The 13,047-nt window shown below is 51.1% G+C and overlaps 4 protein-coding genes across 4 annotated transcripts; 1 reads left to right on the top strand and 3 right to left on the bottom strand.

Annotated features, from left to right (window-relative positions):
* Nucleotides 1–325: 325 nt before the first annotated feature.
* On the bottom strand, nucleotides 326–1,130 carry BO97DRAFT_338725 (ADP-ribosylation factor family protein; the record flags this gene model as incomplete). Its single annotated transcript, XM_025691530.1, has 5 exons — nucleotides 326–367; nucleotides 426–538; nucleotides 596–742; nucleotides 811–969; nucleotides 1,037–1,130. The coding sequence occupies 5 exons, from the start codon at nucleotides 1,128–1,130 to the stop codon at nucleotides 326–328; spliced, it is 555 nt and encodes a 184-aa protein (XP_025554508.1).
* Nucleotides 1,131–2,468: 1,338 nt separating this feature from the next.
* Nucleotides 2,469–4,802, top strand: ccg9 (putative trehalose synthase (Ccg-9); the record flags this gene model as incomplete). The annotated part of the gene is made up of 6 exons (XM_025691516.1): nucleotides 2,469–2,564; nucleotides 2,625–3,034; nucleotides 3,087–3,362; nucleotides 3,423–3,887; nucleotides 3,938–4,047; nucleotides 4,102–4,802. The coding sequence occupies 6 exons, from the start codon at nucleotides 2,469–2,471 to the stop codon at nucleotides 4,800–4,802; spliced, it is 2,058 nt and encodes a 685-aa protein (XP_025554507.1).
* A 295-nt stretch (nucleotides 4,803–5,097) lies between these two features.
* Nucleotides 5,098–6,101, bottom strand: BO97DRAFT_440770 (dynactin subunit 5; the record flags this gene model as incomplete). Its single annotated transcript, XM_025698107.1, has 2 exons — nucleotides 5,876–6,101; nucleotides 5,098–5,712 (listed from the first exon to the last, which is right to left on the bottom strand). The coding sequence occupies exons 1-2, from the start codon at nucleotides 5,912–5,914 to the stop codon at nucleotides 5,098–5,100; spliced, it is 654 nt and encodes a 217-aa protein (XP_025554506.1). The 5' UTR covers nucleotides 5,915–6,101.
* Nucleotides 6,102–6,280: 179 nt separating this feature from the next.
* Nucleotides 6,281–10,661, bottom strand: BO97DRAFT_475743 (peroxidase/cytochrome P450 family protein). The gene is made up of 13 exons (XM_025700435.1): nucleotides 10,104–10,661; nucleotides 9,928–10,025; nucleotides 9,624–9,865; nucleotides 9,359–9,563; nucleotides 9,160–9,300; nucleotides 9,017–9,107; nucleotides 8,630–8,960; nucleotides 8,228–8,571; nucleotides 7,683–8,170; nucleotides 7,221–7,635; nucleotides 6,930–7,166; nucleotides 6,593–6,872; nucleotides 6,281–6,537 (listed from the first exon to the last, which is right to left on the bottom strand). Exons 1-13 carry the CDS (start codon nucleotides 10,509–10,511, stop codon nucleotides 6,476–6,478), a joined length of 3,342 nt encoding a protein of 1,113 aa, XP_025554505.1. The 5' UTR covers nucleotides 10,512–10,661; the 3' UTR covers nucleotides 6,281–6,475.
* Nucleotides 10,662–13,047: the final 2,386 nt, after the last annotated feature.

Here is a 13,047-nt window from a genome sequence, read left to right as displayed (position 1 = left end):
TGGAGAAGGGCCAAGGTCAAAAACAGAATAAGAGATGGTAAGAGTATTATTAGGGGGGGTTTTGTATAGAAATGACCCGCATCGGAACAGTGAGGGATATCATGAAAAGATGAAGTATGAAAGGGCGGAAGAGGCATGCGCAGGAGAAAAAGAAAAGAAACACAGGGTTCAAATGCTGCGTCTTCTGTCATCAAGGCGGACGTGAATCGAAGAGGTGCCAACTGATTCGGTTTGGGCGGAATGGATTATGTTGTACACGAGAGGCGGCGCTGGATGAACCTCCAGAATCACGACTGCAGGGTTTAGCGGTCGGCGTGAGGATGGTTTATTTCTGAGGTTGGGTTTTGACGTTGTTGGAGAGCCAAGCCTGCGAGAATGAAAGGTTAGCCCTGCCATGAGGACGGGGATGGACAATATGAACTTACGAGACCCTCGAAAATACCAGTGCCCTCCGTTGCGACACTGGGCGCAACATACCATAGCTTGTCCTTGAGCTTGGTGAGTTGCAGTGCCTGGGTGACATCTTCAGGACTCATATCTGCGGGACAAGAATGATCAGCACTCGACGTCCAAATAGACCGGAGGGAATACATACGGCCCTGAACATCCTGCTTGTTGGCGAAGACAAGCAGCAACGCATCCTTCATTTCACGATCGTTGATGATCTTGTGAAGCTCGGAGCGAGCCTCTTCCATCCGAGCGGTGTCGCTGGAGTCAACGACGAAAATCAGGCCTTGTGTACCTGTCCAGAGCAAACAGCATTAGCATCGGATATCCTCGAAACCAGCTGCTCCGTGCAAAAAGTCGTACCGGAATAGTAGTGTCTCCATAGAGGCCGAATCTTGTCCTGACCACCGACATCCCAGACGTTGAACTTGACATTTTTATATGTAACGCTCTCGACGTTGAAGCCGACGGTGGGAATCGTGGTGACATCCTGATTGGTGAGTTTCAATTTGTAGAGAATTGCTGTTGACACCGTGATTAGTCCAATTATTTATTCAGCTGGCAAAGAACGTTCAGCAAGGTGTCTCACTGGTTTTTCCAGCTGCATCCAAACCCAGCATCAAGATTCGCATCTCCTTGGTGCCGAAAATCTTCCCCATTATCTTAGACACGGAAGCACCCATTGTGACACGCGACAAGCGACCCCTAACGGTCGCAGACTGGCGAAGCGATTAAGATATGGTTGATATTATGTGGCGAAATCGTTCGCGATGGCTGGACGACAAAATCGCGATCGGAGTGGGAATCCTAAGCTGCGGTTGCTGAAAAGAGAGATTGCGTTATTAAGAGAGGGGGGTTGTGGAGGGAGGAGAAAACGAGGGAAGAGGACAGCGAGCGAAGGACAACCGGAGGGTCAATTACTTTTCCGTCCGGGCCAACAGGGTACAGAACCCCCAGAATTGAGGATGCGCCCAAGTACGCAAGGTAAACAAGACATACAGAACTTACCTGGAGGGAGGAGAGAAGGAGGGGTGGGGGAAGGCAGCGAGGCCAACAGAAAGTTGTAGGGAGAGTGAGTGAGGAAGGGAATGAATGAATGAACGAATGAATGAATGAATGAATGAGCGGCACACCGACTGACAAGGCCAGCAGGGGTGAAAGGTCGATTCGACAGGAGTGACTGATCAGAAAGAGAGAGCGCAGCAATAAGAAATTCAGGGTTCGCGATCCACACGAGGAACGATTCTCCTTCCAACTTGCTTGCTTTCCCTCACGCAAAGCTCGAGCGCCTTTCGTAAAAGGGGCTATCCGATGACTAAGCGCCCACCCCCCCGCGCCAAGCACTTCGGCTGTTTCAGACTCTCATACAATCATTTATTGTTCACTCATTGTCTTTGCGTCTTGCTATGTGACCTTCCAGGGGAAAGAAGGAGGCTAGAGAAAGGAGGAAAGATGAGGAAAGAACGGAAGCTGTTTAACCGAGGCTGTATACAGGTAAGTACCAATGACTCCATCTAAACAAGAATCTGACCATGCTGGATCCGATCCACCCCAGCTTCTTCTTTATCCCGGATGTGGAGTGTTGGACAGAAACACCTATCGGATCTCTCCGCATTGGCATAGTATTCACCACTGAATCCTGATATACATTGTCACAACCGACACAAACGAATACAAATGGACACAACCGGAAAGCACAAGCCCGAACGACCAGGATTAATAACATCCGATCTGCCATTGTCGTATATGGAACGTCAGGCACAGTGATAATCGGCTGGCGGCGGTACCTTTGTGTATACAATACGTCATGGCAACACTGGTGAGGTCATCCCACCATAGCTCGTTCGCACATGGTCGGTCTTACGATCTCTGGGTCGTAGCACAAAGCTTTTGGTTCTTTTTTTTATTTTTTTCTCCAGACTACTATTCCTTCATAAGACTGCGCAGACACCCTGGTGTTTCGAGCTGATATTTCCGACCAACTTCTTCATTCTCTTTATCCCCCCATTATCGCCATCAACATGGTTACCCGACTCTTCCGCCGTCGCTCCTCAGTCCATGAACAGCAGGTGTCTCACCACTTCAAGAAATATTCCTGGGAGGCTCCCCCATCAAAGGTACGAACAGTTCTTGACGAGGTGATGAGATTCGATCATTTCATTGACGAGATCCTTTAGACTATCTACGCTGGTCTCTCGATTTTGTTCGATGATGATGGAGCAACAGTAGCCATTGCGATCCGTGATGCGACCTACCTTCTCGACTTCGTTCAAGATGATCTCAGCGCCGATGGCGATGAATCTCTTTGTATACAGATTGTGGACTATGTTCTGATTAACCTACGCAAGTACAGCGAAGAGCGCCTCGAGAAGTTCATTGGTTTAGCCATGCCGACAAGCGTGGCGAAGAAGTGCCCGACTCTTTGTTCCAAACTCTGGGCGAAGCTCGATATCATTCCATTGGTCTTGCCCGAAGAAAGCAGCATCGGCACTGACAACGTCTCCAACCATCCGATTCGCAAGTCTACCGGCTGGGAAATCAAGAGTGTCGACGAACAAGCAGAATCCATGGGGCGAAAATGTGTTAGGTACGCCCAGCGCCCTACTCGATATCTACGCGTATGCTCACAGTATCTCAAGACTATTCGGTCCAGAAAACATTCCCTTGCTGCAAGTCGGATTCTTGGGCTTGGTAGAGGTTGACACTGCCTTCCACGTGCGTTTGACAAGCCTACAGGATTTCCAGAAAACGGTTACACAGAAGACCTGGGATGCGGTTCAGTATTATGCTTCCGATCTCAAGGAGAGGAAAACCAAGGTCGCGTTCTTCAGTGCCACCCCTCAAGGTGGTGGTGTAGCCCTCATGAGACATGCACTTGCAAGGTTCTCCTATTCCTTGGGTACCGATATTAAATGGTAAGGCGCCCAGAGACAGTCCATGTTTGTTGAAAGATGACTGATTTTGAAACCAACCAGGTATGTACCGAAGCCTAGACCAGGCGTTTTCCGCATCACCAAGACCAATCACAACATCCTGCAAGGAGTCGCAGCTCCGGATGAGCGTTTGAGTCAGGAGGACTGGGACAAAGTCATTGACTGGGTTGATGAAAATGCGAAACGCTACTGGCTCAGCCCGGGAGGTCCTCTACGCCATCCCTCGGAGGGTGGTGCGGATGTGATCATCATCGACGATCCACAAATGCCTGCTTTGATCCCTATTGCCAAGAAGATGGCACCCGACAGGCCGATCATCTTCCGAAGCCATATCCAAATTCGAAGCGACCTCATTGCGCAGAAGGGCTCACCACAGGCGGAAACCTGGGGATGGATGTGGAAGCAAATTCAACAAGCGGACCTTTTCATCAGCCACCCTGTGAGCATCTTCGTTCCGGAAGATGTGCCCTCCGAGAAAGTGGGATACATGCCTGCTTCGACAGACTGGTCAGTTAATTTCCTCAAATGCAACTACCTGCTGCTAATCATTAGTGCAGGTTGGATGGCCTGAACAAGAACATGCAGGAGTGGGACGTCGCCTTCTATGGTCGCATCTTCAACTCGATGTGCAGGAATTCAGGCATGCTCACAATCAACTTCCCTGAAGGTAAGGCAGAAGGCTCTCAATCACAATGGAGGCTCTACTGACTGATGCATGTAGATGAATACATCGTCCAAATTGCCAGATTCGACCCCTCCAAGGGTATCATCGACGTTGTGGAGTCATACAAGAAGTTCCACCACCGGTTCACGGCCTCCCTTCCCGACAGAAAGCCGCCCAAGCTCCTGATCTGCGGACATGGCTCCGTCGACGATCCCGACGGCTCGCTGATCTACGACGCTACCCTGTCGCACATCGAGAAGAACCTCTCCGACATTGCCGATAACGTCTGCGTCGTACGCCTCGGACCATCGGATCAGGTACTGAATGCGCTGCTCTCGAAAGCCAAGGTCGCGTTGCAGCTGTCGACGCGGGAAGGATTCGAAGTCAAGGTCTCGGAGGCCATCCACAAGGGCAAACCAGTGATCGCCACTAAGGCGGGAGGAATCCCGCTGCAGGTGGCCGACAAAAAGAACGGGTTCCTGGTGGAAGTTGGTGACACCGATGCCGTGGCGGAGCATCTGTTCCAGCTATGCACGGATAACGAGCTGTACGAGCGGATGCACAACTACGCACTGGAGCACGTTTGCGACGAAGTGAGCACGGTCGGTAACGCGCTGAACTGGCTCTACCTCGCCTCGAAGCTCTCCAAGTCAGAGGAAGTGAAGCCAAACAAGCGGTGGATTAATGATATGGCTCGCACGGAGGCGGGACAGGAATATTCGGGCAAGGAGGACCGCCTCAACCGGTTTGACCTGTAGCCCATTCATCTCTGACTTTTGCTACGCATTACGACAGCCAATTTTTTGCTTTTTGCTGGGCTCTTTGGGAACTTGAAACAGTCCACACTCCCATGATTACTTGATGACCGACTCCTCTAAACCAACTCACGCCTTTGCCTTATTCTATTATATCAAGACCGACTATACAGGAAATGAAGACATAAACATACATTAGGGGTATAGATATCATCACAAGAGTCAAACCACACGTAAGGAGCACACATAACCATCCACCATCCATCCATCCAGACACACCCAGAAAATAAACAATAAATCACCGCCCAACAACCCGATATCTCTCCCTCGCTAACCCGCCCTCCCCACCCTCAACCCCATACCCCTCGCCCACCTCCCCAACAATCCGGGCAGGCGCACCCCCAACCACACACCAACTCGGCACAACCATCCCCGGGGCAACGACCGCCCCGTCAAGGACATAGGCATTATCCTTCAAGATAGCCATGGACCCGACGACGGCATCCCGACCGATATGCACGTGGTTACCGACGGAGGCGGCCTCGACGACGGCGCGCTCGCCCACGAACACGTGGTCGCCGATCTTAAGCGGGTAGAACGAGTACACGCCGCGGTGCAGCCGCGACGGCGGGCGCAGGATCGCCTGTCGTGAGATGTAGCTGTACCGGCCGATTGTGATGGCCACGGATGGGTTATTGTTGTTGTTGGCAGTGGTGGAGGACGTCGAGGAGGTTGGCTTGTGGCCTTGGCCTGACGTTGTTGTTGTTGTTGTTGTTGTGGAGGAGGAGGAGGAGGAGGAGCGGTACAGGTCGCCGCGGATTACCGCGTCGGATTGGATCACCGTCTTGCCGCCTAGGATTATATGTTGCGTGCCATGAATGAGGCTGCGGCGTGAGATTTTGTTGCCTGTGTCCTGTGTTTTTGTTTTTTTGCTTTAGATGGGGTGTTCGGTGGGTTGGAGGGGGGGTGAGTTTTGGAGGAGGTGGGGATGGATGGGTGGTTGTAGTATGAGGGGTTTGGAGGGTTGTTTGGAAGGGGGTTTGCTTGTGGATTGGATACTCGGCGGTTGGACGTACTGTCTCGATGTATTCGCCTTTGGGCGCTTTGGGAGGCATGGTTCGCTTGTTTCTTGATTTAGACGTGGATGGGTGGGAAGGTGATGGTTTAGGTAGAGAGAAGCTGCTGGGTAGAAGCGATGCGATGCGATGCGATGCGCGGCAGATGGGCTTGGGCGGTGACAGAACATAATGCGCGGCGGGGCCGAGCGGTGAGCAAGCTTCTACCCAGCTATAAAATCTACCTTAAGGACCTGGAACAAGTCTTGCCCCTGTGTAACTTTGGATGCAAAAGTCCACTGTGCGATGCAACGTGTTTCTAGATTCTTACTCACCTTGATTGTCAAGGTTCTTTGTCTACGGTACTTGAAGCTGAATGGTCTCAAACAAACTTCCGAACAGAGCTAGCTTGTCTTTGCTTATCTCGTCTTATCGGCATGGGACGGACTGACTGCCTCAGCGGGATGCCCAAGGCGCTTCAAATTCCCAAAAAAAAAACAAATCAGAAACCTAATTATAACAGGACAAAATAATAACCATACTTCCACGCACGAAAGGATATCTCAAGATACGAAACATGCAAAACCAGATTAGAGGTATCAATTTAGTCCGTAAGATCAATCAAACAGAAGTGACCTGCCGCTTAGGAGCAGGCACGACCCCGCTGAAATGAACCTTGTAGGCTGTAGTTAAAGACAAATTAGTCCCGGTCATACACAGCCAAGTCGATACACTTACTGGTCGGGAATGGCGAGTAGGCGCCATGATCCTCGCGAAGATATACCGAGTAACCACCCTTTTGAGGGATCTTCTTCAACAATCCTTGTGCACCAGGGGCAGGGCGAAGGTTGTCCAACCGGGCAACAACGCGCACCATAGCGGTCACCGCAATCAGTGTAGCCTCCTTGCCCAGGCCGCTCTGTGGTCCGATGCCGAAGTCAAGGTAAGAGTCGATTGGGCGGTCGAGGCGGACTTCGTCAGGAGAGGGGAAGGCGATGGGATCGCGGTTGGCTCCCCGCTGTGGGTTGTTAGTTGCTATGCTAAAGTTTACAAGCCAATCAAATAAAGAACTCACGGAACCGACGAAAACCTTGTCGCCTTGCTTGAGGTGGACAGAACCATTATCATCGGACAAGGTGATGTTAGTCTGGGCCTCGCGGTAGGTTCCCAGATTGCCGTTCAGGCGGACTGCCTCCAGGCAGTAGCGTGCCAACTTATCATTAGCATCCAGGGAGTCCTGCTTGGCCAGATGGTTGATTGCAGAAAGATGATCCTTGCCCTCCGTCAGGTAGAAATGGATGATTTGGGTGAACTGCAAGAATCAGCATGCAACCAAAGAATGACAGTTTTGTTAAAGACAACTCACCATCTGAGCTTGGCTGTGCACGATCTCCACAGCTGCTGGCAGGATTTGCCCCCATGTAACTTCAGAGACTCCGTGACCGCTCTCAAGAAGGCGCTTGATGAGCTGGTCACCATAATCCTTCAGAGCATTATGATCATCACGGAAGCTGTCAATGATACCGGAAAGGAAACCGGGGGAGTTGATAGACTTGACGTGTCCCTCAACGAGTCGACCCAGTTCCTGAGAGACAGCTTGGGCTGCCCGGTGAAGGGAGAAGGACTTCATTAGGTCCACATCGAAGAAGATAGAATTGTATAACACTGCCAGAATCATGAAAAGTTCATGTTCAGAGTAGACGCCACGTGGGTGACTGTTGGTCTTCAGAGGCAGAGAGAAGATCTTCGAAACGAAGTGCACGGGAACGAGGTTTCCAACACTGTGAATGATCAGCCAAGGAATCTTTACGTATGCAAGGCCACTCACTCTCTAGCAATGTCCACCTGCTGTCTGCCCGCAAGGTTGCATGATTTCTCTCGAATCAATTTGAGAGTGGCGTCTTCGTAGAACTCCTTGATGTTCGTACGCCACTGATCATTGTCGAGAGACTTGCTCCAGAAGTCGGTACCTCCGTTGCCGGCGTGAACGGAAGTCAAACCACCCCAGATCACCCGGAAGTCCTTGCCATAGTCCAAGGCCAACTTGACGTTATCATAAGACAGCAAAGACGGCGTAGGATCGGTGTACCGGGGCTGGTCATAGGAGTAATCGGCTTCACGACCCAGGTTCTTCATGATGTTCCGGTTCTCACTCGGAATCGTCATCGGGTAATGAGCATAGATAGAGTCTCCCTTGAACCAATTGGGGAAGACTCGTGTCGCCAGCTTGTAGAACACACATCCCTGATTGATATTGAGATCGTAACGGACCTCATTGTAGCCCCAATTGGTGAGGTTTCGGGCGTTGTAGTCAATCTGCATCCACCATTAATCAATGTGACATCAAGATCGACATCCAGTAGAAACACTTACAGTGTAGTACCTGTCACCACGGACCAGAGCCACGGCGTCGGATAACACGGCACGAGAAATTGTGTAGGTAGGAGCGATGCCGACTCCAGGAATCATGGGCTCCTTGGCTTCCTCTGAGACAATACCAGGGTAGAGCTCAACGTAGTCAGGGTGCTCGTACAAATGACGAAGGGCATCAGCAACATCAGGATCTGAGTTGATCTCCTCAAAAGTTTCATAAGGCTTCAAGTTGAAGAACTTGCGGAATTCATTGAGAGATCCGACGTTCCACTTACGGCCTTGCTCGATACCCAAGATCTCAACAGACTTCAGGACCTTGGGAACGTTGCGGGCGCCGAAGGAGCCTGTATGTAGCGGTTAGTTCATGGTTTACCCACTAGCTTACAGACTGGCATGACTTACTCGCAACATCCTCAATAGCAGTAGTGAGAATGTGTACAAGTTCTTCGTCCTTGAATGTTCCATCTTCCTGTCGCTTCAGGCCAGCAAAAGTACGCTGGCTGGGGTCCTTCGGAATGGTCTGTTCGTACTTGTGGAGGCCCATCAGGAGTTCGGGAAGGGTGACTTCCTCGGCAGGCTTGCCCATGAGTTCTTCGTAGACCTGCTCGGTCCACCTCTCGTCCCCAGCACTGATAGCAGAGTGCCAGCGGTAAGCCAAGTTGAACTCAATGGAGCACTGGTTTCCTAGACCAGAGGGAGTAATCTTGCTGCCCTCCATCTGGGCGCGGGGATCCTGTTCTCTGTTAGATCGAGCTCAGGGTAAACAGAAGCTCGACGCTTGCAACTCACCAAGCACCAAGTGCTGTTGCTCCGGTTCAAGTTGACAATGGTACGGAGGTAATCGTACAGGGTGATGTTGATGAACAGACCACATGTGACGCTAAGTCTGGTTAGTAAAGAGTTAAACAGAAGCCTTCCACGGTTTCACATACAGTCGACCAGTCTGGAACAGGTCCTCGTCGTACTTAGCCCACGCCTTTTGAGCCTGCTCTTCAGGAAGACCGTCGCGTGGCTTAGTGAAGCGTCCATTTTCGTTGATAGCCGCCAGCTCCTCAACGACATAGTTGTGGAATCTATTGCATTGCGATCATTAAGAGTGGCACGGTAGAGTCGAGGTTCAGTCCACTTTACCTGCTCAGCATAACCATCAGAACACTACAGGCCGCTGGGAAAGCTTGCAAACGCTGCTCCGAGAAGGTGTCCGGCTTCAACTTTCCATCTTTGAAGGTACGGACAAGATCCTGGTCGTCCTTGGTGTCACCATAAAGAATGGAAAGATCGAGATATGCGGAGGTCTTGTTGAGGTGGGGCTGTCTGTAGTCTGTCTGGAAGATATCTGCACCCAATTAGCAAGGTCAAGATAAAGTAAGTGGCAGTGTCGAAACTCGGGACGAACCGTGGATGATCAACGAGGCCCAATCGAAGAAAAGACTCGAGACCTTGTTCGGGTGAGGGGTAAATTTTTCGCGCGCAAACAGACAGTCAAACACGAGGCCTGCATCAGGAAGTCCACCGGGCTGAATTGTCAAGGGAGCGATCGAGCGAGCGTAAGGCGTGTTTGCAGCGCCCAACCATGGAAGGGTTGGGTTGTTGTTAGAGCCGTCGGCGGAGCGGTATGCGTATTCATTACCCATGTAACTGCCCGCCGGCTGTCAGACGAGCTGCATTTGTGGCATTGGCTTTGCAAGCGCTGGACTTACGAGAGAGGAGGATGAGGCAATGAGCCCCAGAGCTCATCCAGGAAGGCATTTGTGAGATCGACTCGAGTCTTCGAGTTTCCGGGCAAACTGCTGACGAGCTGAAGGGGGGAAGCACATGCATGTCAGCAAACAAACCACGCCATGTCACCAGATGCGCGAGTGTTCGGTGTTCTCACCTGAATGATCCGCTCCATAAGCATAGTTTTATCGTCGATAAACTCGCCCTTGGCCTTGTTCTTGATCAGGTCCTTCAAGGTACCGACGTCCTTGAAACCCAGCGTTCGCAAGTCCGAGAACAACCCGCTCGAGTGCTCCTGTTCGACGTAGGTTCCATCGCCATTCTGGTTAGGCAAAGGGCGTCGCGAAGCGTGCAAAACCTGGGCATATCGTTCAAAGGCAGACAGGCCGTCGTCGTGCTTGTCTTGCTTCTCGTAGCGTGGCTCATTGTGGCTCTCGTCCGATGATGACTTAGGCGCCGACGAGACCTTGGATTGACGCTTCGTCCCATTAGTCTGAGTGCCGTTCGGCTTCGACTCGCGCTCTCCCTTTCCCTTCTTAAACGTGCTAGAGAATCGACGCAACATTATGATTATATGATATAAAGATGTATTACAACAAAATGTGAAACCAGAGCAAGAAGAAATAAGGAGCAGTTGGCAAGAGCCGAAGATGGGGACAAGAAGGAGAGAAACTGTAATTGACAGCAAGTGCCCACGCTTTTGATATGTCCAAAATACTAAAGGCTTTGAACCAGGCACTGCATGGGGGGCTGTCTGCTATTGACCGTGCCAGCCAATTTGTGGAGCCCGTGCATCGAATCCTAACACAACAATACTAATGACACAATCAGGGGAGATGTCGCTGGCTCGCCACTGCATAGGTGCCGTATTTCCTAGATGTCATCAATGATTCGATCTATCGCCCGGGTTCCGCGCGTAGCACAATTTGTCGGATGTCTTGGGCTGAAGCTAAATGCACAGCAGAGTGGGGTTCCACAGAATGCCAAAGGGGGCATGATGTGGAGTCAAACGTGGTTCAGCTGTCCTACGCAGTATCTCAATGCGGCCCAATGAAAGATGCAGGAATACGATTGTCCTGAAAATCCGGTCGCAAAGCTGTGCAGTATTTTGTCAAGTGGCTGGACCCGAGCTTGGGCTGGCTTCAGTAGGTAAGTAGGACGGCTGATGGGAGCGGGATCCCTCCGTACGCCATACATGCCTTCGATGGAAGTAGATGAGAAGGAATAGCAAGCGAGGGTCTGGAAGAGGAAGTCCTGATCGAGTAAGTTCATCGAAGGGGGGGGTGGACGCACCGATTGGCTGAGTATCTATGGCTGATCGCAATTCGTGATCTTCTATCCCTAAGCAAGCTCTGAAAAAGAATCTGCAGGATGGATTGTCGATGCCAAGATCCTTGCAACGACACTATGGAGCTGGAACTTGAAAGGGGATCAGGTCTCCACCTGGGCTTCGGGTCGCCAATCGTAAGATAGCAATTGTACTGGACTCCTGGTCCAAGCTCTGCGCTATACACATGAATCTCTATTGGCGACCCATAGACGATCGGACAGACATAGTGGAGATCGATTCCGTACCACAAACCCAAAGAAGAAGATTGGTGCCGTCTCACGTAGAAAGATGGAGAGCTGACTGAAAATCTCACGTCCTAGCTGATAGGCCCACTTCTCATACGACGATCCCTCACCGATTTATGCGTTCTGAGCCACTTGGCTGTGACAATCCTTTTACGGTGTAAGGAAGCACAGAACTCATGCAGAGGAAGAGATGTGGTAGCTGTAACTGTGTAAGCACGATTGAGAAAGTTTGAATCTTTCTGGAGGGCGACACCACTTTTCCTGGAAACATCCGTAATCATACTATTCTATTGAAGATTGAAAGCCTCAGGAATGAATCCCCAATTGAGGATCCAAGGCTGCGTGTGGGTGGGGATTCCATCGAAGACGGACCAGAGGGTACCCACGCGTTCGCACAAGGGGGTCATCCTCATCTCACCTTCGCAAATGAAAGTACCGAGTCTCTAGTAGAAGAGAGCTTGATCTAGAGAGCCATTCAGGCCGTAGCTACCAGTCCAGTACGGGCGAGCGGAAAGATTTTCGCGACAATTCCTTTTGCGTCATCCCTGCATTCGTGAGATTGGTCACTTCTGACCGTAAGTACGGAGTACACAGTCGGAGAATATATCACACTCAAAAGGAAGTATTTCCCTGGGTGTCTCATCACAAATCGCTCGTGCGTCACGAGACCACTATGTCAAGCTTTGAGTCTGCGAGTTATCGTGGTGACCGAATTCACTCGTGTATTTCGATCCTGCGTAGTATTAGGGAGATGCGAAGATCGCTATCGATGGACCTTTAATTCGGTACCCCGGTTTCCAATCAATCAGTTGGGATCTGTGTGGTGAGCACAGAGTTCAGCTGGCCTCACGAAGTGTTAAGCAAAGGGGTCGAAGGAGAAGACAGGCTTGCAGCCTTCAGCACGCTCGGCCTCAAGGCTAGCTAAAGTATAGCCCAGCCATTCCTCATTAGGACAGAGAGTGCATACAAGATTAGGCAAAGATCGACCAGACCAACCGCATCGACGCGGGAAAGGAGTCTGCTGTCGGATATTCAGTGGATGAAGGGTGTAAACTTTTTCTTCGAATCTCTGCAGGGGGTTGGGAAATGGAGTGGAGAAGTAGAACTAGAGACTAAAGACTAGAGTAGAGGAGTTTGGGCCAGCCAGTGGTTGCGATCGGGTGTTGCCGAGTGGTTCATGGCGGCCCCAGGCCGTCAGGCCCCGCAGCTGGCAGGACTACTTGGTAAGATTAGTTGAGATCGTGTGGGTAAGCATCAAATTAGTCAATCGTCCAGCTGTGATCGGTCTCCACGCCCACCACAACCTAGAATCCACAATCCTCAGCTCATTTCGAGGGAAGTCAACACTCTGCTGTGAGCAATTGAAAAGAAGAGGAAAGACTGGATCGTGAAGCAAACCTCGTTCCATGTTATGCCCCTGGCAGCGAAGTAACACATTGCATGCTAACATTCGCACAGTAAGCAGGGGCCCGGGATCGCCCTGTTCATCGCTAATGGAGATACACAAGCCACTACCCCTCGTCCCT

The sequence above is a fragment of the Aspergillus homomorphus genome (assembly GCF_003184865.1).
Source record: "Aspergillus homomorphus CBS 101889 unplaced genomic scaffold BO97scaffold_5, whole genome shotgun sequence".
In the NCBI taxonomy this organism is placed as follows: domain Eukaryota; kingdom Fungi; phylum Ascomycota; class Eurotiomycetes; order Eurotiales; family Aspergillaceae; genus Aspergillus; species Aspergillus homomorphus.
Note: the sequence above shows the minus strand (reverse complement) of the source record. Positions and strands in the feature narration are given on the sequence as shown.